This window comes from Loxodonta africana, chromosome 23 (genome assembly GCF_030014295.1).
Source record: "Loxodonta africana isolate mLoxAfr1 chromosome 23, mLoxAfr1.hap2, whole genome shotgun sequence".
Classification (NCBI taxonomy): Eukaryota; Metazoa; Chordata; class Mammalia; order Proboscidea; family Elephantidae; genus Loxodonta; species Loxodonta africana.
The window spans coordinates 71,709,664-71,736,102 of NC_087364.1; the positions used below are offsets into that span (position 1 = coordinate 71,709,664).

A 26,439-nucleotide genomic window follows, 5' to 3' on the forward strand; every position below is an offset into this window, starting at 1 on the left:
CAGATACACATTAAAATCTCAGGTATCTAAATCACTGTGTGCCTTACTGAGGGCTCCTTCTTTCAGCCTTTCCTACCAAATAGTTCTCAACTAAATATCTGCTTTCATAGTCACAAATCCTAAGCGTAATTAAGAATTACTCTACAAGTTCAAAACCAGTAAGTTACAGCAAGACTACCTCAAGGAGGATGAAAGACAAAGGAGGGCTATTTTAACAAGTGTCCAGACTACTCACTGAGATGGCACTGATCCTTCTCGGCTGGGTACACACGATCCTGCACGCAGACCCTTTTCCCTGTTTGATGTAGTCATCCAGGATGAACTGAGTGACCTGAGTGGTCTTTCCACAGCCAGTTTCACCACTTATCACTGTCACCTGGTGGTTCGCAATCAGGCTGACCAACTCCTATTCCAAAAGGGAAAATAAAGTAAAAAACGGCACACGTTAAGTCTGAAAAGGTAGTAATCAAAGTTCTGTCAAGCTGAAGATAACTATTTTTAACATATTAATGCTTTTAAAAGTTTGCTATGTACAATGCTGGCAGTTCGGAGATCTGGACCTACCAGTTTACAGAAGATAAGTAGCACCCAGTTCTAAAGAACAGAGCCAGGGTACTGTTACAGGGAAACAGCCTGACAGGAACAAGAGACTGATATGGATTTAGTTCCATGCATTTCAGAGTTAACATTAATTTAAAAGAATGTTGACATCTGGGGTTACTGAGTACAGAGACAGAACCTTTGATACTTCTATAACTCTTAAGGACATTATAGGTCAATGTCGCCATTCATTAACATGGCTTTACTCTCAGGACAAGTTTCCTACACTGTTTCAGAGAACAAGGAATAGTATAATTTATTTCAAGATTATCTTCTCTAGAAATAATTAAAATAAGTTTTTAAATACCTAAATCAAATGGGTAAGCTTCAGGCATATGAAAAACCTATTCCGGGAAGATCTTTCTTAAGAATTTTAGGTAAACACCAGTATTTTTAATAATAAAAACATTCGCTGTATTAACAAAACCACCCTACTACTTCAGAGGGGTTTATTTTCATCTATAAAACAATTTAACTTGAAAAGCTACCTTTGAAAAATCCCCCGTTCCATTATAACATTATAACAATTCCCACATGTGAACAATTAAACTATAGCTGGTAAATATTCAGAAGTGTAATGTGATTCATTCATTCAACAAGTATTTCATGGGCGTCCCCAGAATTCCAAGCACTGTTCTTATTCAAAAGATAAAGAAGTGAACACAACGGACACTGTTCTCATCAAGGGGAGACACACAGATAATGTCAAGAAGCAATAAATGCTGCAAAAACTAAAGAAAAATAAGGTAAGACTAGAAGGATGAAGGGGGTGGGGAAAGAGTATTCTATACGGGGTGATTCTGTGATGAAGCATAATAAAGTAATCAAAACACTACAGAGTACTTCAATATTTAAGTTAAAATGCTTGGACTTGAATTACGTGCAGGGAATTTACCCAAAGTAACCTTTATGTAGGATTCTATTTTTAAATTCTGAAGGCTTCAGCTACTGACATAAATATGAGAAAATTTCAGGGAACTGTTGTTCCGTGACCATTTTTTCTTTTTGTCCTCGAACCATTCCATAGAACTAACGTCTAATGACAACTTTAGGAGGAGGTTCATTAGTTTATATCTCTTCTTGATACATAGCTTTAAAATTTTTTTTTTTAAATAAGTCTTTTGCAAATCAAATCAAATCAGTGTATATATATTTTACCTTTTGCATTCCATGTGAAGGCAGCTTTTCCCGGAAATGCTGAAATTAAAAAAAAAAGCTTGTTTATTTTGACAAAAGAAATGTAATCAAATTATAATCACACTAATGAGACTATTACAGGTAAATATGCTAAAATCCAAAAGGATTTTTATTATCTCACAGCTTGTGTGAACTATCAAGACTTAAAAAAGTATAAAAAAGAGCTTACCAATCCTTTTTATTTTTGAAACACTAGAAAACGGAATTCTTTTACATCCAGCAAGATGGTGACAATTCCTTAAAATTAATGTCAGTGAAATAAAATCGGATCTATCATCTAATAGCATTCTTATAATCCCTAAGTTACTCTATTTTTTCCAATTTTTGTCTTATGTATTCATCTCAGATTTGACTTCTATATCACATTCTTTCATTCATCTGTCAATCCACCCGTTGCTAATGCATTAGACGCTGGAGCAAATTCAAAGATTATTCAGGATACTGGGCTTTAAGTGTAAGAGAAAACTTAAAACAACATCTGGAGTCAGGAGAAAATGTGGTACTGACTTCACCTCTGCCATGTAAGGACCGTGATCTCAGGTAAGCCAAACTCCAAGTATGAATCCCTAAAAGGTTTTATTTATCTGTGTTGCTGCTTCAAGATCTGAATGAAAAACCTTACTTAAAAAGCAAGTAGCGGTCTGACACACATAGGCTAATGAACTAATTTTTGGTGGATTACAACTGAAATACTAAAGAGGGAGTTACTGTTTCCTGCATGCTTTTTATTCATGTGCCTTCTTCTTAATTCTGGAAACTTTTATAGAATCTCATACCCATACTACATAAAAATTATAAACAATAAAAAGCAGAACTGTGGTTTATAGTGAACCATGATAACCATGAAGAGCCCTGGTGGCACAATGGTTAAGCATTTAGCTGTTAACCAAAAGGTTGGCAGTTTGAACCCACCAGCCTCTTCTCGGGGGGAAAGATATAGCAGTCTGCTCCTGCACAAGTTACAGCCTTGGAAGCGCTATGGGACAGCCCACTCTGTCCTTTAGGGTTGCCAAGTCAGAATCCACTTGATGGCAATGGGTGTGATTAACCATATTTTGGTTCTAAAAATGAAAATACATCATATAACAAAAGGCTTTTTCAAATTTATAAATTAACAGGATAAATCTTCAGTGGCATAAAAAATAAGCCACAGTTTTAACCAAATCCCCTTACTGAAGAGAAAAAAAAAAAAAAAACCAGTAGCCACGCTTGTTATCGTCATGTGGACTCTCACCGATATCCTGAAAATGGAGAAGTCAACGTGATAATTTAAATAAATTCTAGCGCTTTGAAACAAGTCACCACACTTTTCTTAATTTCTTCTATGACCATTTTTAAATTATTTAAAACCATTTCTTAATGACATCTAAAAAGATTAGTGCCCATTTAAGTGTACATGAGGCACCCCATTGCAATGGAAACTGGCATTAACAGTATTTACTTCCGTCATGCGTAAGTGATGCTGAAGAGAGATTTTCAATCCAACAGTCTTTCCAAAGACGGCCAAACCTTCTATTCCCTAACTTTCAAGATCTGAGATGAAATTATAAACTGCCTAAGGACAGAGAATGTCTTACGAGTCTTCAGAAAGCATGGCAAAATGACTGGGATCCAGCAAGCAGAAAATTAATGTTGATTAAGTAAGCTGTAATATCAAGAAATGATACAGCACTTCAGCAAGTATTAAGAAACTGAGCTCTTAAACACACCTGATTTTTAGACCTGGTTCTGTTCCTAGCTGTACAACCTTGGGCAGGTCAACTTAACCTCAACTTCTTTTCCTCATCTGCAGAGACAACAGGATCTTTTACATAAGAGTGGCTGGGAGGTTTATATGATGTAGCACGTTTAAAGCATTTACAACAATGCCTGGCACACAGAAAGACCACCGTTTTCATGTTTTACACATTTCTTCTCCCAACTGTTCTGAACTAGATCACTCACTCACCTTCAATATTTGGGTTCTGTCCTCCACACTAAGGAAACAGAGATAGCAGCTAGCTCTCTCCTATTCCTAAGGCGCTCAAAGCAGCTCTTCTCTCAACCAGTATGTTCTGAATTAATTCATCTTAAAATCATGCTTGAAATCTCCTAAGTCCTCAAATCATATTTTTCCTAAATAGGCATCAAAGAACTACACAGTGGTGCCTCAGGACAACCTCAGCTCATGCGTTCTAATCAGGAACTCCAACCTTCATCATCGACAGTCAAGGGATCCTTTCTCAAAATCACGGTACGTATTTGTATAGTAAGGATATGGCCCTGAGAATTCCCTCAGTATTTCTTCCTAAAAAAATGTGAACATCCATCTCTAGGACACTCAGAAAGCATATAATTTCGTGTTTTAACTTGAAGGTACTTTAAAATATCATCTAACCTAGCATGAAAAGAAAGTACTAGAGAATTTCAGTTCTTGTTATAGTGCTGTCTTTAAAGTTGGTGAATAGAAGTATGTCACTTAACTTTTGGGGGGTTTAATTTTATCATTAGTAAAAGGAAGGAAAGAATTAAATGGTCTGGAAGAAGCTTTACAATTCTGACCACAACTCAGTAATCCATGGAAGCCCCACGTGTGGCAGAAGAGAACTGTGCTCCACAGGGTTTTCCGACCACAACTCGGTAATCCACGGAAGCCCCACATGTGGCAGAAGAGAACTGTGCTCCACAGGGTTTTCTGACCACAACTCGGTAATCCATGGAAGCCCCACGTGTGGCAGAAGAGAGCTGTGCTCCACAGGGTTTTCATGTTCGTGACTTTTTAGAAGCAGATTGCCAGGCCTTTCCTCCAAGGCATCAGAGAGTGGGCTCCAACAGCCAAGCTTCCGGTTAACAGCTGAGTACCTAACCATTTTTGCCACTCAGAGACTCGCCATGAGTTGGAATCGACCTGATGGCAACTACTCTGACTCAGTTTTACTGACATCTCACTAAACTGGCCCAGAAAAGTTAAACTCAAGAGTGCTATTTTTTTCACAGGTACCAACATTTCTTCTTACCACAAAACCTGCTGCAAGTGAGGAAGACTGTAGGCTATGCATAATTTTCACTGTTTTTCTCTACTTTTCAAAAGAAAAAAAAAAAAAAATCCCCAGGCGGAATGTCCTGGTGAGGAGTCTCGCTGACCTGTACAATGCAATTAGCTGTAAGCATGAGCACATTTTCCATCGAGAATGAGAAGTAACAACTTCCCCTCAGCCTGCTTGCCCTTACCTGCATTTCGATATACCGAGGCTCCGTCTTTTTCCTCTGTAAATCTTCCAACAGCTGTCGGTCTAAGGTTATATCCGGCTCATTTTCTTGCAAGAGGTACTCAGAATCTCGGTCCATGTATGATCTGTCCCTGCTTCTAAAGGGCTTTTTTTCTTGGTTGATCAGTTTCTTTTCCTGGTCCTCAAGTTTCTTCTCTGAGCTTGGTTTGTTCTCAGCAGGAACTTCAGTGCCGTATCTATTTTGACAAAATAAAAAATAAAAAAAAGTCAAACAAAGAGCTATCCCTGGAACAAAACAGATCAATACACTCTTTCAAAAAACAACAAAAAAAAAGTACCATAAGCTTTTATTCTCTTCTTTTAGTAGAGCAGTAATACGATATATTTAGATTCTTATAATGAATTCATATCCTTCCACCCTTTAAATAAATACTGCTTTTAATAAAAACCCACACAACAGTCCATCCTCCAACGCGGTATCGCAATGACTCGCTGGCTTTGTTTGTTTTCTTTCTCCTGATGTTCTGGGCCTGGTTTAATTTCATGACTTCTTTATTTTCCTTCTGTCATCCTTCCCAAGCTATAAATGGGATGCCACATTACACAACCCCTGAAAAACTTCTGCTGATTTCCCCCTAAATGATGCAGTTCCTGCAGCTCCCCCCCACCCCGCCAGGAGAATTTCTGAAATACAAGCATGATGGGTGGGAAGAATGATCAATAATGAATCTTACATCCTGACAGGCTATTTCTGCCCTTGAGCATTCCCCTGGGAATGAGTACAATTTTTTGATCTTTCACCAAAATCTATATAAGGGGAAAAAATACTACTTTGAGGCCAAATTTCACTCATTAAAGAGCCAAAAAAATTTTTTTTTATTATTCTTTTCCAGACAATACCATGAGAAGAGTGCTACTCTTTGCCCATTCCTTAAAAGAATACTTTTTTTATTGGTTTGTTTGTTTTTTTACCCATGATCCTCAGGAGCAAACCAGGATATCTGTGCTTCCGAATCTTTATCATTCTTAGCTTGGACGGAATTCAGCAGCTGCACAATCCGCTCTTCTCGATGTTCATCCATGTGTACGACAGCTCTCTTTTAGGGAAAAAAAAACAAAATTTTATCAACATAATAAAGTACGTGAAAAATTATTATTTGATCTCAATCAATCAATCAAGGCAAAGTAACGTACGATCAACAAAAAATGTTTTAAAAAGTTAGCTACCCCATACTTGCCCTGTAGTCTAATCCTACATGCTCGACCTAATTAATGTTAACGGCTTTATCTATCTCCTTCTAGATCTTTCTCTATAGTGTATCTATTTAAATTAGCTCTAATCAACCACCTAAGATACCTCTATTGGTCCCATCTCACTCGGAGCAAAGGAGAATGAAGAAAACCAAAGACACAAGGAAAATACTATTGCAAAGGGCTAAAAGACCAAACGAACCAGAGACTCCACCAGCCCGAGACCAGAAGAACTAGACGGTGCCCCGCTACCACCAATGACAGCCCTGACCTGGAGCACAACAGAGTCCCGAACAGAGCAGGAGAAGAATGTAGAACAGAATCAAAATTCATGAAAAGAGGCCAGACTTAATGGTCTGACAGAGACTGGAGGAACCCCTGAAACTATGGCCCCCGGATGCTCTGTTAACCCAAAACTGAAACCATTCTTGAAGCCTACTTTTCAGACAAAGATTAGCCAGGCCTATAAAACAAAAAATAATACACGTGAGGAACGTGCTTTTTTAGTTCAATCACATATGAGACCAAATGGGCAGCTACTGTCCAAAAGCAGGACAAGAAAGGCAGGAAGGGACAGGAAAGGAATGAATGGACACAGGGAACCCGGAGTGGAAAGAGGGAGTGTGCTGTCACACTGGGGGGATTGCAAACAATGTCACAAAGCAATATGTGTTTATGTTTTTTAATCAGAAATTAATTTGAGCTATAAACTTTCACCTAAAGTGCAATAAAAGAGCAACAGAGAGGAAGCCGCCATTGCTGTCAAGTCAATTCTGACTCATAGTGACCCCATAGGGTTTCCAAGGTAGTAAATCTCTACCGAAGCAGACTGCCCCATCTTTCTCCCAAGGACTGACTAGTGGGTTCAAACCCACAACCTTTTGGTTAGCAGTCAATTGCCTTAACCACTGCGTGACCAGGGCTCCTTAGAAAGGAAGCAAGAGATTACAAATATAAGAGTAACAAGTCACCTCCGTCGGAAAAAGATTTTAAAAAATGACGTTAAGTCAGGAGTGTAAAATTGCAATAAGACACAACTAAGGCTGAGCAGGGAGAAAATACTACTGGATTTAGCAACCCGGGGGTTAGGAATGACATTCAACGTTGTTGTCTCAGGAGGGTGGCAGGAAGCAGGAGCTGGGGTGAGGAGGCTGAAGAAAGCAACTAGCAACAGGTAAAATGACCACTCGTGTAAGATCAATCAGGAACTGGAAGTCTTTAGAGGAGCAGTTTTCACTTTTTTTCCCAAGCAACCCACAGAGAAAACCTGCTCCATTTCCTCCTCTTTCCTTCACTCCCCAGCTCACTGCAATCTGGTTTTTATTCCCTCCAATCCAAAGAAAGGAGTTATCCTGTAGTGCAAACAGTTAAGAGTTCAACTACTAACCAAAGTGCTGTCAGTTCTAAACCACCCAGGGGTGTCTCGGAAAACAGGCCTGGCGATCTGCTTCCTAAAGGTCACACCCTTGAAAACCCCATGACACAGTCCTACTCTGCACACATCAACTTGACCACAACCAACGGCAACAACGATCTAGGGAAAGGACTTGCCTCAAGGTCACTGATGACCCTGTTGTTAAACCCAAGACTTCTCAGCTCTTATCTCACTTGACATCTGAGCGGCATTTGCCACTACTGATGACTTCTTTATACACTTTTTTTTTTTTTCCATTAAACGCTACTCCCTGGGTTCCAATACAACACCCATCTCATTTTCCTCTTTTCCAGTTGCTCCTTCCTGGATACTTCCGAAACCTCTTCCTCTGTCCCTTACATTTCTGTGTTCTATATTTTACAGCCTTGCTGCTCAGCACTGATATCATATGAGAACCTGTTAAAACAGCAATCTCTGGCTCCACCCCAGTCCTACGATTTAACAAGATACCGGGTGTTCCTGTGTACATTCAAGTTTGCAAAGCACTGGTCTATACAATTCAGGCCTGGGCCCTCTCCCTTCTCAATACTCACTTCTATACCTCACACGGCGGGGACTGCAAACAATGTCACAAAGCAATATATGTTTACATTTTTGAATCATAAATTAACTTGAGCTATAACCTTCTACCTAAAGCACAATAAAAAAGCAACAATCAGAGAAGAAGCCGCCGTTGCTGTCAAATCGATTCCAACTCATAGTGACCCCACAGGGCCATCCACAGGCCCATGACTACCCAATGTTCACCACTAGCCTGGATTTCTCTAGATTTGAAATCCTCATGACCTTCTACCTCCTGGAAATCCCCACGTGCATGCCCTATAACAATATCAAACTCGGCATCCTTAGCTTAGCCCATCATCTCACTCCAGCAAGGCTGCTCCTTAGTCACGTGTCTCAGTCGTTCACAACTGCTTTCTTCTTCCCTCCAGATAAAAACCACCAAATCCTTTGAGTCTATCTCCTCAATCGCTTTACTCTATTTCTCTTCCTCTCCAATGCCAAAGTCCTAACTGAAGCCATCATTTCTCACCTTCTGTAACAGCTACTTAGCTGGACCCCTTCCCCTAGAACTGCCTGTTTTCAATCCATTCCCTACACTGCTACCAGAGAGAATTTAAACACAAATCTGACTGCGCCCTTCTTATTTTTCAAACTGAGGGCTTTGCAAATTACTGCTTGAATTATATTAGAGAACCACAGCTAGAATTTAAAAAGCAGCAAGAAAGTATTAAAAAATAAAAAAGTCACTGCAATTTGCATGTAAAACCAAACTCCTTGAGTGGATTCTGACTTATAGCAACGCTATAGGATACCGTATAACTGCTCCCCATAGGGTTTCCAAGGAGCAGCTCGTGGATTCAAACTGCTGACCTTTTGGTTAGCAGCGAAATGCTTAAACTGCTGTGCCACTAGGGCTCCTAATCTCCATGTAGTTAAGTATTATTTTATGCAACTTTGGTTTCAGATATACACAGTGTGTATATTCATCTGTCGTACTAGGGAACTGACCGCAGGAATGAAAAACTGAAGAGACTTTTGCATATTCACATCTCTGTTATTTCCTAACCTAACACTCTTCTCCCTTTACCCCAGGGCAGTGAGGCATTATTTAAAAGCTTGGAGGCTGAAACCAGGTTTCCAACCTAACTTCACTCTTCATACTTAACCTTTCTGTAATCTACGTTTCCTCATCTGTAAAATAGGAACCTTACTTAGGATCTCACAGGGCTGTTGTGAGAATTACGAGTTAACAGGACAACGCTCGGCACGCAGTAAACTCCATACAAGCACTGACTATTACAAGCAGTACCATGTGCTATCCTACTCAGTATCAGCCTCCATCAAGGTCCAGTTCAAGCCCCCGCATCCATAGTTTTCTCTTCCTGTGACTTCATACAGCAATTACTGCCTGCCAATTCATGTTCCAGGCGCTGGTCTACGTGCTAGGAATACAGCGGTAAGCAAGACAACTGCCCTGCTCCCTTGGAACACGGTCTCAAAGAGGGAGAGAGAAAAATAAACAAGCTATAGCAATTAACACTTCAGCTATCTGATAAATGTAATGAAAAGTACCCCCAGATACCCTTATAGCTCAGTAATGAAGTCGCTCCTGAGGTGCGCCCTTCAGCCAGAAATTAGACAGGCCCATAAAACAAAACAAGGCTAAATGGGCACAGCAGCCCAGGGGCAAGGACGAAAATCACAGGAGGGGACAGGAAAGCTGGTAATGGGGAACCCATGGTCGAGAAGGGGAAAGTGTTGACATGTGGGGCTGGTAATCAATGTCACAAAACAATATATGAATTAGTTGTTTAATGAGAAACTAGTTTGCTCTGTAAACCTTCATCTAAAGTACAAAAAAATATATGTATTTAAAAAAGTAATGAAAAGTAAATGATTAAGAGATGACAGGAGTATGCAGTGAAACACCCAAGGCAGTTTAATACCCAAGGCGAAGCCTCTCCAAAAGTGCCTCCACAGAATCTGAATGATCTGAAGGAGTGAGCTATACAAAGGCCTGAGGGAACGGCACTGCAGGCAGAACGGCAGCAACAGAAAAGCTCTAAGGCAGAAATTCAACTGTGGGCAAAGAGGAAAGCAAGGCCAGTGCAGCTGGAAAAGAGGGAGCACGGTGAAGAGTGTGGCTGCAGATGAGCCACGTCCCAGATCACACAAGTTCCTGTAATCCGTGACAGTCTGAGTTTGCAGCGCTGTGAACTAGGGAAGATGATCTGATTTTCACTTTTAAAAGTGTGGCATGGGTGGCTCTGTAGAGGACAGACTTCACGGGGGGAAGTGGAAGCCAGACGACGAGTTAGGAGGTGAGGCTAAGGACAGGACGGTGGTGTGATCTACAGCAACAGCTACGGAGATAAGTGGTTGGGTTTGGGATATACTACGAAGGCAGACAGAGCAGGCCGCTGATGAGCTGGGTAGAAGTGCAAGAGAATGAAAGATGAATCCCATTTTCACCCTGGCAAATGAATAAATAGTAGTTTCCTCTACTAAGATGTAGCTTTGAGGGATGGGGTGGGGTGGAAATCACGAGTTCCATCCATAATGATCCACTGCACAACTGGCTATTCCCTTCACGTGGAAGTAATGATGAACACTATTTTCAGACTTATTTAACTTTTCACCTGTTCAGATCTTATTTTCCACTAGACTGTAAAAAAAAAACTTTTTTTTTTAAATATCATATTTCTTCATATCCTCTTAGCAACATGCACAAAACCTTGTTTGAAACATGTGATAGACAAACTTTGCTAAACTGATGACAGCTCTTAGAAAGCTGCTGTGTTATAGTTATGATTCGATCATTCTTCCAAGAGGACCTGAAGGTGCTTCTCCTGATGTGTTTTTTTTTTTTTAAAAACCACTTAACAAGTTAATTTTGGGCTGCCAAAGAAATAGTTTTTTTTTTATTTTTTAAAGAAAAACATAAGTTGTGAACATAAATGGATATGGTCCAAAACACGTCAATGAATACGACACAAAGAAATGGAACGGTTTAAAAACAGACGCGGGGGTGGGGGGTGATCTAATTACTGTTATGTATTAAGGGTGCTTTTAAAAATATAACTTTATTTTATTAGAATGGGCCATTCAGAGAAATTTAGTTTTCCTTTACTACAGATCTTCAAACTCTCCAAAAAAAAAAAAAAATCAGCAACCTGAAGACAGAACCTAAGCTAAATGATCTTTTGAAGTTTCTTTCACTTCTGAAATTCTAAGTTTCCCTCTCAAAGAGGAGCTGCTAATTAAGAGAAAACATCCCACCCCAATTTGGACTTGTGGGCAAATTTTAATACTAACAATGAAAGCTGGACTGTTTTCCTGAAGGACCTACATTCAAAACAGTACCTGATTGCTTCTGATCCCCGCAAACCCCTCTCTAACGTTGAAGGTCGCTATTTTTTAGCTCACCAGACAAAGCACTTAGAAAAAAAAAAAATACACCACTGGTTCTATATGAAAGGGAGGACAGACACATGATAAGAACGACACCTAATAAAGCTGGCTTCGGTTGGAACGTGAACGTTTATTTTCTCCACAGACCGGTCCTTTAAGCCCACTGAGCACTCAGCGCGCACAAACGCCCACAGCCCACGTTGGACGCTCAAGGCTAACGTTAGGGACCACGGCATCCGCTACAGGAAGGTCAGGATGTTAGCTTTACGCTTCAGAAAGCACACGCATCAGTTAAAAAAACCAAACCAAGAAGAAAAAAGTTAGGGGCGTCAGGAGGGAAAAGCGGACCTCCGGCCACAGCCCCCCGGCCCATTCTCGGGTCTCGGCTCACCTCCTGCCTCTCCGCCTCCTTGTTCTTCTGCCCCTGCAACCTGGCGTACCACAAGCCGATCTGGCGGCCCTTCAGGTGCCCGGGATGCCGGCCCCGGCCGCCTCGACCGCCCCCTCCGCCGCCCCCGCCGCCGCCGCCGCCGGCACCTCGGCTCCCTCCGTGGCCCCCTCCACGGCCGCCTCCAAAGCCCCCGCCGGAGCTGCGGGGACAGCCATCGCGGCCCCAGCTCTGAGAATAGTCAGAGCTCATTGTCCCGGTAGGATGCAACACATGAGAACCCGCTAGAAATGGCGCCCGGGCCCGGAAGCCACCTCAGGCCACTTCCGCTTTGCTTCCGGCGCCGGGCGCGAGGAGGCGGGCCGTCGAGCGTCACAAGCGCCCGTTTCCGGTGGCGTCACGGGGCGACGGTGACGGAGGCCGGGCGGCGGCGGAGGCTGGGCCAGGGGCTGCCGCTTGTGGGCGTTCGCGCCTCTGGAGGGAGAGCGAGCGAGAGGCTCGCAGGCTTCCTTTCCCGGGGCCCCGCGAGTGGCGACGTGGGGTTGAGTTTCCCTCTCGGATTCCTCTTAAAGTAAAATCCAGAGCTGGCTTTCAATAGGCGCCGGGTAGTAAACGTGGATGAAAACAAAGAACGTGTCGGTCGATGCGTCGTCTCTCCAAAGCCCAGAAATGAATAAAATGAGCCCGTCACATCGCACCTAGTTGGTCTTGTTTTTTTTTTTTTAGTAGCTTGTGAGGTGCCACAGAGCCGGCCCCGACACATAGGGACCCTGTGCACGACGGAAGAAAGTATTACCGAGTACTGTGCTGCTCTCACGACCCTTGCTACATCCTGAAAATAGTCTCGCACCCGTTTCGTATATGTAATTAGGTATTAAAGTGTTCTTGCCTCTTCTAAAGGATGGTCGTTAATCACTACTTTTTTTCGATAGCTAAAGGTGAGGGGGAAACCCTGGTGGTGTAGTGGTTAAGCGCTACGGCTGCTAACCAAAGGGTCAGCAGTTCGAATCCGCCAGGTGCACCTTGGAAACTCTGGGGCAGTTCTGCTCTGTCTTGTAGGGTCGCAATGAGTCAGAATCGACTGCACTGGGTTTGGTTTTGGAAGATGAGGGTATCTACTCAACTTCAGTGTAGACTATTTAGACAATTGAAACACTTGAAGACTCTTATAAAGGGGCCCTGGTGGCACGGTGAATAAGAGCTCCGCTGCTAACCAAAAGGTCAGCAGCTCGAGTCAACCAGCCACTCCTTGGAAACCCTACTCTGTCATATACCGTGGCTATGAGTCAAAATTGACTCAAAAGCAATGTTTTTTTTTTTTTTTAGTATTAAAAGCAAGTGCTAACTTCATTGCTTTTTCCAAAACACACATATTAATCGTAAGTTGAATGGGGTGTGTATAAATACAATATACCAATGACTGTTTCTTTAATCCGTAAATAATTATTAGGTGCTGTGGGGAGGAAGGAGGCCTGGCAGTTCAGTGGTTAAGAGCTCAGCTGCTAACCAAAAGATGGGCAGTTGGAATCCACCAGCCCCTCCTGGAAAATCCTGTGGGACAGTTCTACTCTGTCCCACATTTCTAGTCTGTCCTGTAGGGTCACTGTCAGTCAGAATCAACTCAATGGCAGTGGGTTGGTTGGTTTTTTTTTTTTTTGGTTTTGGGTGTTCTATAAAACCATACCCTGTTTTTTGACCAGGCCACCGAATATCTTGGGCAAGCTGTTCTGAAACAATCAAGTGATGGGCCACACAGACTTGGATGTTCACCAGGAGGCATCTCGTTCCTTATACGTTTAACTGATTTAAAAGTGCAGGGGATACTCACTGAACAAGGCAAGTACAGCATCTGTTTTCATTTGCTTACAGTCTTCAGGGGAAGCTAACAGCTAAAGAATTTTTTTCAGAGCAGTGAGTTATGAAAGGAAAGTGCTCTATGCCATGAGATGTTATACAGGAGAATTCAATTTTGGAGCCACGTAAGTCCCCCCTAAAAAGCAAAGGGTTAAACGTTGTTTTTTTGAGATAAGAAGACTTTGTCGTTGTTAGATTCCACTGAGTCAATTCCTACTCACAGTGATGTTATGTATAACAGAAGGAACATATATAATGAAACCTTGCCATCCTCACAATACAATAGTGGGTATGTTTAAGCCCATTATTGAAGCCACTGTGTCAGTCCACCTTGTTGAAGGTGTTCCTCTTTTTCAGTGACCTTCTCTAGGGACTGGCCCATCCTGATAACATGTCCAAAGTACATGAGACAAAATCTCGCCATCCTTGCTTCTAAGAAGCATTTGGCTGTACTTCTCCAAAACAGATTTGTTCGTTCTTCTGGAAGTCCATGGTAGACTTTCGCTGGGCTAATGGGGGGGAGAGAGAGTTACAGATGGAACAGTGGGTGTGAGTGGAGACAATGGAACATAGGATAGCTGAGAAAACTGCAATGGAACTTAAAGACTGATGGTGAAGTCCAAAAGGGTAGAAAGGAACCTGATCATAGAGGACCTCATATGACACAAAAGAGGTTTTGCCTTCCTTCAGAGAACAACGGTACATTTTAAGTAAGGAAGTGATTACTTTGGCTGCTTTGAGAAGAAAAGCATGGAGGAGGCAAGAGTGGATCTAGGGATTCTTGTTAAAAAGACAGCGATGTAAAGGAGGCAAGATAGGATGGCAAGAAGTTGGACACAGAAAGGAGTGGAATTAAGAGATACTAGGGGATAAAATTGCCAAGATTTGATGATTCTTTGGATGTGGAAAGTTAGAAGGACTCCTGAATTTAAGATTTCAATGGCTACTGAATGAGGAGGGACAGTTTTGAGGGGACATTGAGTTAATGTGTTTCATTTTTACATGTAGAGTTTGAGGACCCTATGAAACATACAAATGGAAATGCCTAGAAGGCAAGTGGTTATATGAATTGAAAGCTCAGAGGGAGGGAGTGGACTGAGCTTATATATTTAGGTATTAAAGTATTAAGGTCACAGGGAATAAGTAGTAAAAAAAAAAAAAAAACTTTTTTTTCTTTTTTATAAACGCACCCAGTGGACACACTTGATATGACAAGTACATGCTTTGTACTGTACGTGAGATTGGATGGGCATATTGCAAATTGGGCAGAAGCAAAACCAAATCCATTCCAACTCACAGCAACCCCATAGGACAGAGGAGAACTACCCCATAGCGTTTCCAAGGAGTGGCTGGTGGATTCAAACTGCCGACCTTTTGGTTAGCAGCCTAAGCTCTTAACCACTGTGCCACCAGGGCTCCAAAGGGTAGAAGCAAGGTGGGAAGGAAATGGTGTGAATTATTGGATGAGAGAGTAAGTGGGGGTGAAAATTAACATCTATTTCTCTATTTGTCTTTTAGTGTATGCTAGGTATTTTATAGTAGGCAGAATAATGCCCTCTACCCGCCCCCCCCCCACCAAAATATCCATGTCCTAATCCCAGGAACCTGTAAATATGTTACATCACCAAGGGGAATTAAGGTTGCAGATGGAATTAAATTTGGGTAATAAGCTGACTGACAGCAATTAGCTGACATTAAATCAGCGAGAATTTCTTGGATGGTTTGAATGATCCCAATGTAATCGTGTTTATTGTAGTTGGTAGGTGCCGTGGAGTAGATTTATTCATAGCAACCCCATGTGACAGAGTAGAACTGCCCCATAGGGTTTTCTAGTCTGTAATCTTTACAGAAACCACCAGCCTTTTGGTGAGCAGCTGAACGCTTGACCACTGCCCTTAATGTAATCATACCAAGAAAACAAAAAACCGGTTGCCATTGAGTAAATTCTGACTCATAGCTACCCTACAGGACAGAGTAGAGCTGCCCCATAGGGTTTCCATGGAGCAGCTGGTGGATTCAAACTGCTGACCTTTTGGTTAGCAGCCTGAGCTCTTAGCCACTGCACCACCAGGGCTCCAGTGTAATCATGATGGTTCTTAAAAGTGGAAGGAGGAGGCAGAAAAGAAAGTGAGAGGGATATATGTTTCGACCAACGTTGCTGCCTTTGAAGATGAAGGAAAGACACTACAAGACTGGAAGCTGGAAAAGGCGAGGAAATGGATTCTCCCCTAGAGAACCCTTGATTTTAGCCCAGTGATACCAACCCAATTTCTATATCACAGAGCTATGAAATGATAAATTTGTGTTGGTTAATCTCTTGGAGCCCTGGTGGTGCAATGGTTAAGAGCTCCGCTGCTAACCAAAATGATGGCAGTTTGAATCCACCAGCCACTCCTTGGAAACACTGTGGGGCAGTTCTGCCCTATCCTGTAGGGTCACTAGAATCAGAATCGACTCAATGGAAACGAGTTTTTAATCTGTTTAATTTGTGGTAGTTTGTTACAGCAGCAGTAAAAAACTAAGGCAACATTTTTAGTCTAATTTCACATAACCCTCATGAAAGCTCTGGAGAGATGTAGCATTAGGCCTGCAGTAACTAAGTACCACAAAGCAGGTGGCTTTGAGCAAGAGAAATTTAATGTCTCATAGTTGTGGAAGCTAGTAGCCTGAATTCAGGGTGTCAGCAGGGCCACATTCTTTGTGAAGGTTCTAGGAGAAGATCCTTTCTGGTCTTCGTTTCTGGTAGCCCCTGGCTTGCAGCTGCAGCATAACAGTGTCATCAGTGGCAGTCTTCCCTCTGTCTCTGTTGTTGTTAGGTACTGTCAAGTCGGTTCCCACTCATAGCAACCCTGTGTACAACAGAACAAAAGACTGCCCTGTCCTGTGCCATCCTCACAATCGTTGCTATGCTTGAGCCCATTGTTGCAGCCACTGTGTCAGTCCGTCCGTCATGTGAGGGTCTTCCCAAGCATGATGTTGTTCTCCAGGGACAGGTCCCTCCTGATAACATATCTCTTTTATAAGGACACCAGTTATATAAGATTATGGCCCACTTACCCCAGTATGAACTCATGTTATCCTGATAACATCTCCAAAGGCCTTATTTCCAAACAAGGTCACATTTATAGGTTCCAAGGTTAAGGCTTGAATGTGGTAGCTTCTGTATCCTTTCTGCACTATCTAAAAGCTAAGGAAGTTTCTGGAGAAATGGTACAGTTATTATTGCTATACTGCAAACCACCCGAAAACTCAGTGGTATAAAACAGTGATTTTTATCATGTCTGTTTATTGTGTGGGTCAAGAACTTGGACAGGACATACCGGGGCTGACTTTTTTTTGTTCCAATATATATGGGTCTTTTCTAAGAAGACTTGCTAGCTGGGAGCTGGAATCATTTGGAGGCATCTCCACTCAAGTGTCTGGCAGTTGACTTGCCTTTTGCCCGGGCCTTGGCTGGACTGCAGGGTGGGACACGTGCACATGGGTGTTTCCGTTAGGTCTCAGTGGTTGGCTGAGCTAGACCTTCCTCACGGCGTGGCAGTGAGGAAGTGTCACAGAGCCAGTTGGAAGGACATGATGGTTTTATTAACTGGCCTCAGCAGTCATGTACCATCACGTCCACTGTACTGTGTCAGTTGAGACAGTTACAGATGCCCACCCAGATTCCAGGGAGGAGCACTTGGACCTCAGCATGCTGTGGGAGGAGTGCCAAGGCCACGTCAGAAGGAGAGTATGTGGATGGGAGGCATCGTGGCCGTCCGTGGAAGACACAGCCTGCCATGAGAGCTAACTCAGGCCTTCTCCAAAACCACGTTGCTCCACCATTTTGGCAATTTTACTGACTCCTCCTGTTGCATCAGGGTCTGCCTTCAGAGCTCTCAGCAGGAGATGTGAAAAGCTGAGGTGAGGATGGGGGTCATCACACACACCTTCCCTCCTCTTCCGCCTCCTCCCACATTCTGCCATGAGAACAAGGCTTTCTCCTTCTACTTCCTTTGTGTCAGGAAGTTGCAGCTATTCGTACTTTCCTTCCCAAAGCAGACTTCAGTCTCCTTCCTTCTGTGGAGTTATAACTGCGGAACGTCTACCAGGTAGCATGATTTATTGGGCGGGGGTGGGGGGTGGGGAGGAGATCAAAAATATATCCATTTAATATTTTAAAAATATCTCTGATACATAGATAAATGAAGTTTCAAGAACTGAAACCACGTAAAGCATAGTTTTGAAGCTGTTATACTCTGTGATTGTCAGACAGTCCTACATCCATTAGAGTAGATTTGCCAGTGTCTTTAATGATTACATTAAACTGTAAAATTACTTTGCAAACTTTGAAGAAACTCATTTTGATAAACAAGATATGGACAAAATATTTAATAACACAGTCTGCTTCTAGCTCTAATGTCATTTCATGCTTTTCCCAAAATAAACTATAGTAAATGCCACTAGACAACTCTGGTCGAGTTAAACAATGACATTTTTGAGAATCTATTCTGGGGATGGCGCAGGACCTGGCAGTGTTTTGTTCTGTTGTACATAGGGTTGCTATGCCTTCTAAGTCTTGTGCTTCTCATTGGCAGACTTTAAACCTGCATCTTGCTGGCAAGAGAGACTGGGAAATATAGCTTCCAGGCTTCTAGCCTCTGTGATAATGGGAGACTTTAGAAACATGGGACTCTTCCGGAGTATTGACAGAAAATCAGTGCCAGAAGTATTTGTTTTTCCTCATCATAGACTCTGTGGACAAACATGGAAGAAATGAGGGATTGGCCTTGGTGGCATAGTGGTTCAGAGCTACAGCTGCTAACCAAAAGGTTAGTGGTTTGAAGCCACCAACCACTCCTTGGAAACCATATGGGGCAGTTCCACTCTGTCCTATGGGGTCGCTATGAATTAGAATCAACTCGAAGGTAATGGGTTTAGTTACCAAGGAAGTTCATCCTTGTTTATTGAATCCGACTACTTGTCACCATCTCTACTGCTACCACTCTAATCCTTGCCACCATCCTCTCTAACCTGGGCTGTTAAAATAGCATCCTGTGGTAATCTTTACACCTCCCTAGTCTTTTCCCCTGTACATCAGACAGTGATTTTTGAAATCACGTTATGTTACTCCTTTGCTCAAAACCCTCTTATGGCTTCTCACCTCGTTTAGAGTAAGATTCAAAGTCCTTTACCTGGTCTGTCAAGCAGAAACGGCCATCTTTCCCGCCCCATATCTGTTTGTCTTTACCTCCCACCCCGTTTTCTTTCTCTCACTCGTCTGCATTCACACTGAGCTCCATGATGGTTTCCCAAGTATGAAAGGCACCTCTTCCCCCCTCATCTCCAGAAGCTCACTGTTCTCCTGACCGGAGCTGCAGTTGGCCCGGCCACAGTGCACGTTTCCTCACTTTCTTCAAGTCTCTGATGAAATCTTGTCTTATCAGCGAGGCCTTTCATAACTAAATTATTTGAAAATGCGCTCCTTCCATTGTTCCGTTACTCTGTTTAATTTTTCTTCTTAGCACTTGTACTTAGCACTTACACGTTTATATGTCTGTGTACGTGTAAAAACCAGTTGCTGTGGAGTTCATCCCAACTCAATGGCGACCCATGTGCATCACAGCAGAATTGTGCCCCATAGGGTTTTCAATGGCTGATTTTTGTAAGTAGATTGTCCGGCCTTTCTTCAAGGCACCTGTGGGTGGATACCAAAGGTCAGTTTTTTGGCAAGCAGCTGAGTGTTTAACTGTGTGCACCACCCAGGGACCCCCTAGCATGTAATGTTATAGGCATCTCAGTAAATATTAGTAGGATGAAGAAATGAATGCAAGTAGCTGAACGATATTGGAAAGAATTCGAGAGAAAATCTCTTTATGAGATCCTATACGACAGAACCGTATTGAGGAAAGCTTCCAAATAAAAGTCTCAAAGGATTTTACAAATTTTTATTGTATTCCATTGTAATACTGTGAGGTTGTCCGTCTTCAAAATGGGTTGCCTTTATCAGCCACAGGCCTCAGAAACCTCTCTGAGTCTCAGGGTCTCTGTGTTTGCAGCTTGCGTGAGTCACCACCACATGCCAATCTTCTTAGTAAAGAACAAGGAAAGGGACAAGTTAAGATTACAGTATTTGTTAATAACAAGAACAATATAGCTATGCAAGCTCAAGATATCTGGATATACCACAAGATATCTATAGGATGTTTCCAATGCCAGAAACACTTTAAGAACCAGAGTCACTCTAAAGAGTAATAGACTTAAGCATACTGATGTTGGAAACCCTGGTGGCATAGTGGTTAAGTGCCACGGCTGCTAACCAAAGGGTCAGCAGTTCAGATCCGCCAGGCGCTCCTTGGCAACTCTGTGGGGCAGTTCTGCTCTGTCCTGTAGGGTTGCTATGAGTCGGAATAGACTCGACGGCACTGGGTTTGCTTTTTTGGCTTATACTGGTGTCGCTTAATCTTCCTCCCTTTTAGCAAGAAATTGGGAGAGTCATCTATGTTTAGGCACAGGCCTAATAGGTGTTTCTTGTAGGTTTGGTTACTGTCGAGTTGGAGTTTGAAGTGTTACAAGTTAGCAATGTGATGCTGATCAACCTCCAAACTATGACTTTAATCTAGATAATCCTGGTATTACATTAATAAAGTAAAAAGTTTTTAGTGAATACATTGTATAGTTAACTCAACAGCCAGGGACAATTAAATGGGAATATCCTGGTAATTGTCTAGTTGTTTTTTTTTTTTTCCCCCCAGTTCCCCCAGACTAGGCACATGTCCAGTGAAAAGACAATGGAATACAAGAGGGAAACAAAACCAAGCCTGTTGCCATCAAGTCATTTCTGACTGATGGCCACCCCAAGTATTATAGGGTAGAACTGCTCTGTAGACTTTACAGAAACGGATCACCAGGCCTTTCTTCCTGGCACAGCTGGGGGGTTTCCCCGCCAAGCTTTCAGTTAGGAGTCAAGCACAAACCGTTAGTGCCACCCAGGGACCTTATGCGGAAGGGAAGGGGGGTGTTATTGTCTTTCAGTTCGTTTCTTGTGCTCTTTAAACTGATTTCCCTCGTCCCCATTCAAAGTGCTGTGCAGCTGTAAAGGGTTTGTTTCCATTCAAATAGTCTCTTTAATATTTTTCTTAGTTTTATTACGATCCTGTTTCTAGTTTCCTTGCTGCCAAAAATTGCGTTTTAAAGATCAAAATTACATTTCCTCTTCAGAACATTATAGATATGAATTTAGCATATCCACACGTACCTGTCACAAGGTGTCCTTATAATATCCAATTCAGTTTTTCTTTTATAACAGACATTTTATTCTCGGTCTATCCATTTGGGCTAAAATAGCCCTCAGCTTTGGTGATAAAAAAGTCTTTTAAAATGAAATTTATTCATGAAGAGAGTACACTTGAATTTAGGTTTATATGCTATGCATCATTTGAAACTTGTTTACAAACATTAATCATGACTTTGCACTTGCTTCCTAAATTTAGATCATGAGATATATCAAGAAGCTAAATGAGAGATGGGGGAAGTCCACTGAGATAATTATTTTGAAAGTGATTTTTCTTGGTGGCAAAAAAAAAAAAAGTCCTTTAAAGATGATACAATCTGACAGCCCATGTCATACAATTTAGAATTCCAATTCAATACAGAAGAAATAGAAATCAAAGTAAATATTTCTAATAAATAGGTCACTTGATCTGTAAGTAAACAAATGTGTAGGTAAAACTGGGTACAGACACGTTAAGATCATGCAAAATGTCAACTCTTAATGTCTTTAGAAAATAAACATTTGCTTAGTTACAATACACAGTACATTTAATACATATTTGCAGAAAGACCAGACAGAAACAATTTGAAGAAAAGACACTTTAAAATTTTTGAAATATACACTACCCATACTCTGACAAGGTGATCCCTGCATTTATACCACCTAACGCATTTAAAAAATAATCTTGCAGTGTGTACCTTGCAGTCATTTCATGAAATTCCTAGAATTGTTTCTTTTCCTCAGATACACATTTTCCTTAAGAAGAAACTCTAAAAAGCAGCTACATTTGAACTAAAATTTTCTAAGCTTCAAGAATAGCCACAAAATTTTACCAAAATCTGTAGCTTTAGAAGTAGACACTTTCATTTCAGGTTAGGTTTCTCTTCTGCTTTACCAGAAGCTTTGTACTCTAGTTGGGTGCCCCTCTCCAAACTTAACCTGGCCATGTTTTTCCCCAATTTCCATTCCAATAAAAACCATTCTAGAAATGACAAAGTGTACAGTCACAACCTCTTCAAATCGTATTTGGGTTAAAGACTGCCTCTAATCCTACCTGTAACATACAACGTGTTTGTTTTAAGAGCTAGTCTTGGCAGGGCTGACAAAAACTAAAGGAAAACATTGCTACTATATTCAGGAGAGAAGGAAACAACACTTAGTAAACAATTCGCATTTTATAGAAATGGAGGAAACGATTATTTATAGACTGTGATAGATACGGAAACCCTGGTGGCGTAGTGGTTAAGTGACATGGCTGCTAACTGAAGGGTAGGCAGTTCGAATCCTCCAGGTACTCCTTGGAAACTCTGTGGGGCAGTTCTACTCTGTCCTATAGGGTCACTGTGAGTTGGAATCAACTCAGTGGCACTGGGTTCGGCTTGGTTTGATGACAGACACTTGTTTCCAAGTTGGATTCTCATTTGCCATTTTACACAATAATGAATTTCCTAGGCATGGGTGTGAAGCTAGGACAGTTCCTGTCTTAAGTTTGTTTTAGTAACCACATTGACACGATCTCTTCAGATACACCTCTGAGTTCTGCTACGTTTCTCCCATCCCCTAAAGGCCTCTTCTCCTCACAGTAACGGCCAACGTTGTGTGTGGAAACATGTATGTAGGACCAGTATGTGCTGAGTTTATACAATTTTTGGTTTACTCTGAGGGTGACACGCACAGACTAAAATGTTAGTGAGACCATGGTTTGATTTAGAAAACATTTTTAGAAATCAGGTAAGAAACCAACTCTTTTAATTGCCACAGTGTGCGATCTGTAGGTTAACACATCAAATGCACTTAAGTGTCTGCGCTGGTTGCAGCTGTTGGCCCTAAAAAGAATCAAACAGGAAATCTGTAAAGCTTACGTAAACCAACAAATAAAAAAGGAAATCAAATCGCCTCAGAACAAAGGTGTTCGTTTAACAGCTTCACCTTACGGAGCCATTCTAGCATTTATTAGACCAAACGATTACTAGTCACCCTTGCTTTCTTCCTCTCTTTTCCTGTAAGCTTTGTTTAACAACTGGATTTCCTCCTGGTAGCCTTCCCTCTCCTGGTGCTGCCTTTTACTGTTCTGCCTGTGAGCTTCAACAGTGTCTGGGATGGAGATATTAATGTCACCGTCAGGGTTACTGGTGGGCAGAAAGAGGGAGTATGAAGCGGTTTCCCCCAGCTCACAGGAAACGAATCTGTTTTCTTTCCTCGAGTAGCGCAGGGAGGGAGACCTGACTTGTGCGGAGGACTGACTGATGTTACTGATGATTGACACAGTGTCCAAGGCCTCTTCGTTCTCACAGATCTCGAGAACTTCCAAGTGGATCTTCACACTGGCGTCTGCAAACGTGGAGGGAGAATCCTCCGGGTTTGGTTCGTGGCCAACGCTTTTGGATCGGTAGACTTCTATTTTCTTAGATGCTGGGGTGATTTTTTGCCCTTTTGCGCTTACCTCATAGGTGGAAAGCGACAGGGTTTTCCCAGTAGGAGCCTGGAGAGACACGGTGCCCTGGAATGCACACAGAGGGATGGCCAGGGCACCGCCAGGACGCTGGGGACAAAAACAGATTGTTATTATCTAAAGCTAATATCTGAGATTGGCCACTTAGAAATGTATTTACTTGTCAGAATGGTAAAGTTTTCTGTTTCAGACCCGCTTCCCTAGAAACCTTTGACAGTTAAGGGATTTAAATTCTGCCACCAGAGTCCCGGAGCTCGGTTTCTCCCAGGTCAAGTCCAGTATCTAAGTGAGGACAGTCAGGGACATTTCCTTGAGAATAAGGAACACGTTTCCACAACTGAAGGCAACGTTTGTGGATCAGTTGGAAGCTGTGGATGTTTCCAAGGGCAGAATCTGGCCACATGGAACAAAAAGAGTATTTGCAATCTGGAATTGCTTTTCTGTTTTTCTGATGTATTCAGTTACGTACAAAAAGTTTGTATAGGTTAAAAGTGCAGACTACATTATCCAAATGCACTTTTTTTCCAGTTTCATATGCCAGAGCAAACGGTAATTGTGAAACTGTGACTCAGACTAAGTACAAAGGCTGTTTAAGCTGTTCGGCTTGATCATAAGAGGAACCAGATGTCGCCAGAAGTGAGCTACCGGGCACTCACCTTTCCACAGAGAAATCAGAGTCATCAGAGTGAACCCCACAGTAGAGCACTCCCCCACAGCTCTGCAGAAACTTGCCTGAAACTCTGAACCTTTTATGTTACATTTTGTGTATGAGGGTCTTCTTTCTTTTTTTAAAAAAACTGTACTCATTAGTGAGAGTTGCTTAAGAAATGAAGAGAATAGGATCCCCTCTTGTAGAAGTCTGTACTTGACATTGTTGATTCATGGCCTCATGCTTTCCACTGACCCCTTGTTCCATTACACAAGAGTCCAGAAGACAACAATATGCCAAAGTACTAAAGCGTGGTTCTTAAAGTGGAGTTCTGGACCAGCAGCATCACTTGGTAACTTGTTAAAATGCAAATTTTGGGAGGGTCCATCCCAAAACTACCGAATCAGAAGTTCAGGGGGTCAGATCCAGCAATCTGTGTTTTAACAAGACCTCCAGACCATTCTGATGATCAGTAAGGTTTGAAAACTATGGCTGTAACTAAAGGAACACTGTAGCCCAGAAAAAGGAGGAGGAGTTAGTAGACAACACGTTACACATGTGTCTACCAGCAGTCAAGCCTGGCGCTACTAACTGGATTGGGTTAAATGTATCTATCTGTCCACCAGGGGAAATGGCATGGGGGTACATGGCGTTTGCCAATTTAAACTGACCAACTGTTCCAGTTTGCCTGGGACTGCCCCAGTTTTACACTGAAGCTCCATGTCCCAGGAGATCCCTCCGTCCCAGGCACAGTGTCATCACCCTATTTGTGATTGATCACCCTATCTGCCATGGGCCTTTTGCATCTGGATCCAAGAGGGGCTGGAGAAAGCTAAGACCAAGGTCCCACTATTGGAGAGCTGTGTGTTCTCTTCTATTTAGAGATGTTTTTAAGGGAGAGCACATAACGAGCTTCGTTGGAGGTCCTTTCATGCTTCCCTTCTTGAATCTAAAAAAAAAAAAAAAGAACCCACTGCGGTCGAGTCGAATCTAGGGGCAAAGAAAAATGCAGTCTTGGTGTGTGAGACATGCCACCGACCTTTCTCAGCTTCTCGCTATGGAGAGGTCTTGAATTCAGTTTACCCGTGAAGGCACCTGGGAATCTGACTTTAGGGCCTTGCACTATAAAGGGCCTGTAATTGTGAAAACTTATACCACACAGGTCAGTTTACCCTTCTTCCCAGGCAAAGGACTTTATCCACTCTACATATGTGATGTTGGCTGAAGGCAGAGGGACAGAGCCAACAGTTGGGTCCATTACTGCACTAGAGTATTATAAGGTGGATTTCAGTGGTCACACCTTTTGGCAAAGGTGAGGTAGCTTTCATCTATTTCTTATTCATCCATTTGTTAAACATTTGCTGAGTGCTTATCATGTGGAAGATTTTGAGCTTGCATTGGGTACATCACTGTTGTTATTGTTGTTAGGTACCGTCAAGACTTTTTTCGACTCATAGTGACCCCATGTGACAGAGTAAAACTGCTCCATAGGGTTTTCTAGGCTGTAATCTTTACAGGAGCAGATGCCAGGTCTTTTTCCCATGGACCTATTGGGTGGGTTCAAACCACCAACCTTTTGGTTAGCAGCCGAACATTTAACCATTTGTCACCAGAGCTCCTTTGTGTTGGGTATACGGTGATAGTATCTCTTCATTTCAGGACCTCACAGTTAAATGAGTAGTAAAAACATGGGAAGAAACAACATTTTCAGCTCGAACACAATAATAGAGACAGGAACCAAGTTCTTTGGGGTCCATTGAAGGACCACCCCCGCTACAGAGATCTCATACATGGGTGGTGGCATTTGAAATTGATCTTAAGGATTAGTAGGTATTTCCTGAGCAGAGAGGTGGAATCGTGACAGGCTTTCAGAGCACAGGGCACAGCGTGTACCAAGCCCTCGGTGTGTTCAGGAGCAATGAAAGGTGTACTTGTAGAGATGGTGTTGGGTTGAGATGTGGGAACTGAGACTGGAATCACAGGTCAGGGTCAGGAGGTAAAAGATCTTGTTTGCTAAACTAAGAGCCTGTTACTTATTCTGTAGGCAAAAGGGAGCCAGTAGACATTTTTAGAAAAGAATGAGATCCTTACATTGTGTTTTAGAAAAATCGCTGTTATGGGACCGTAGGAAGAATGAAGCCAATGAGACCATTTGTTGTTGTCAGTGGCTGTCAAGTCGATTCTGACTCTTAGTGACCCCAGCTGTGCAAGGTAGGACTGTGCTCCAGAAGGTTTTC

At 42.3% G+C, this 26,439-nt stretch overlaps 2 protein-coding genes across 3 annotated transcripts in view; both read right to left on the reverse strand.

Moving 5' to 3' along the window:
- Positions 1–12,269, reverse strand: part of DHX36 (DEAH-box helicase 36) — a 55,619-nt gene extending 43,350 nt beyond the window's left edge. Inside the window, exons 1-5 of one of the 2 annotated variants that reach the window (XM_064275633.1) lie at positions 11,999–12,269; positions 5,979–6,103; positions 5,008–5,242; positions 1,759–1,797; positions 236–406 (exon numbers count right to left, since the gene is read on the reverse strand). In XM_064275633.1, coding sequence (XP_064131703.1) covers positions 236–406; positions 1,759–1,797; positions 5,008–5,242; positions 5,979–6,103; positions 11,999–12,247 — 819 coding nt within the window. In that variant the 5' untranslated portion in view covers positions 12,248–12,269. The remainder of the gene's footprint in view (positions 1–235; positions 407–1,758; positions 1,798–5,007; positions 5,243–5,978; positions 6,104–11,998) is intronic. The other variant, XM_064275632.1, reaches the window with a different exon arrangement.
- Positions 12,270–22,697: 10,428 nt separating this feature from the next.
- The window catches only part of GPR149 (G protein-coupled receptor 149), a 70,363-nt gene continuing 66,621 nt past the window's right edge, over positions 22,698–26,439 (reverse strand). Inside the window, exon 5 of the mRNA XM_003416198.3 lies at positions 22,698–23,643. Within this exon, the coding sequence (XP_003416246.1) occupies positions 23,071–23,643 (573 nt within the window). The 3' untranslated portion in view covers positions 22,698–23,070. The remainder of the gene's footprint in view (positions 23,644–26,439) is intronic.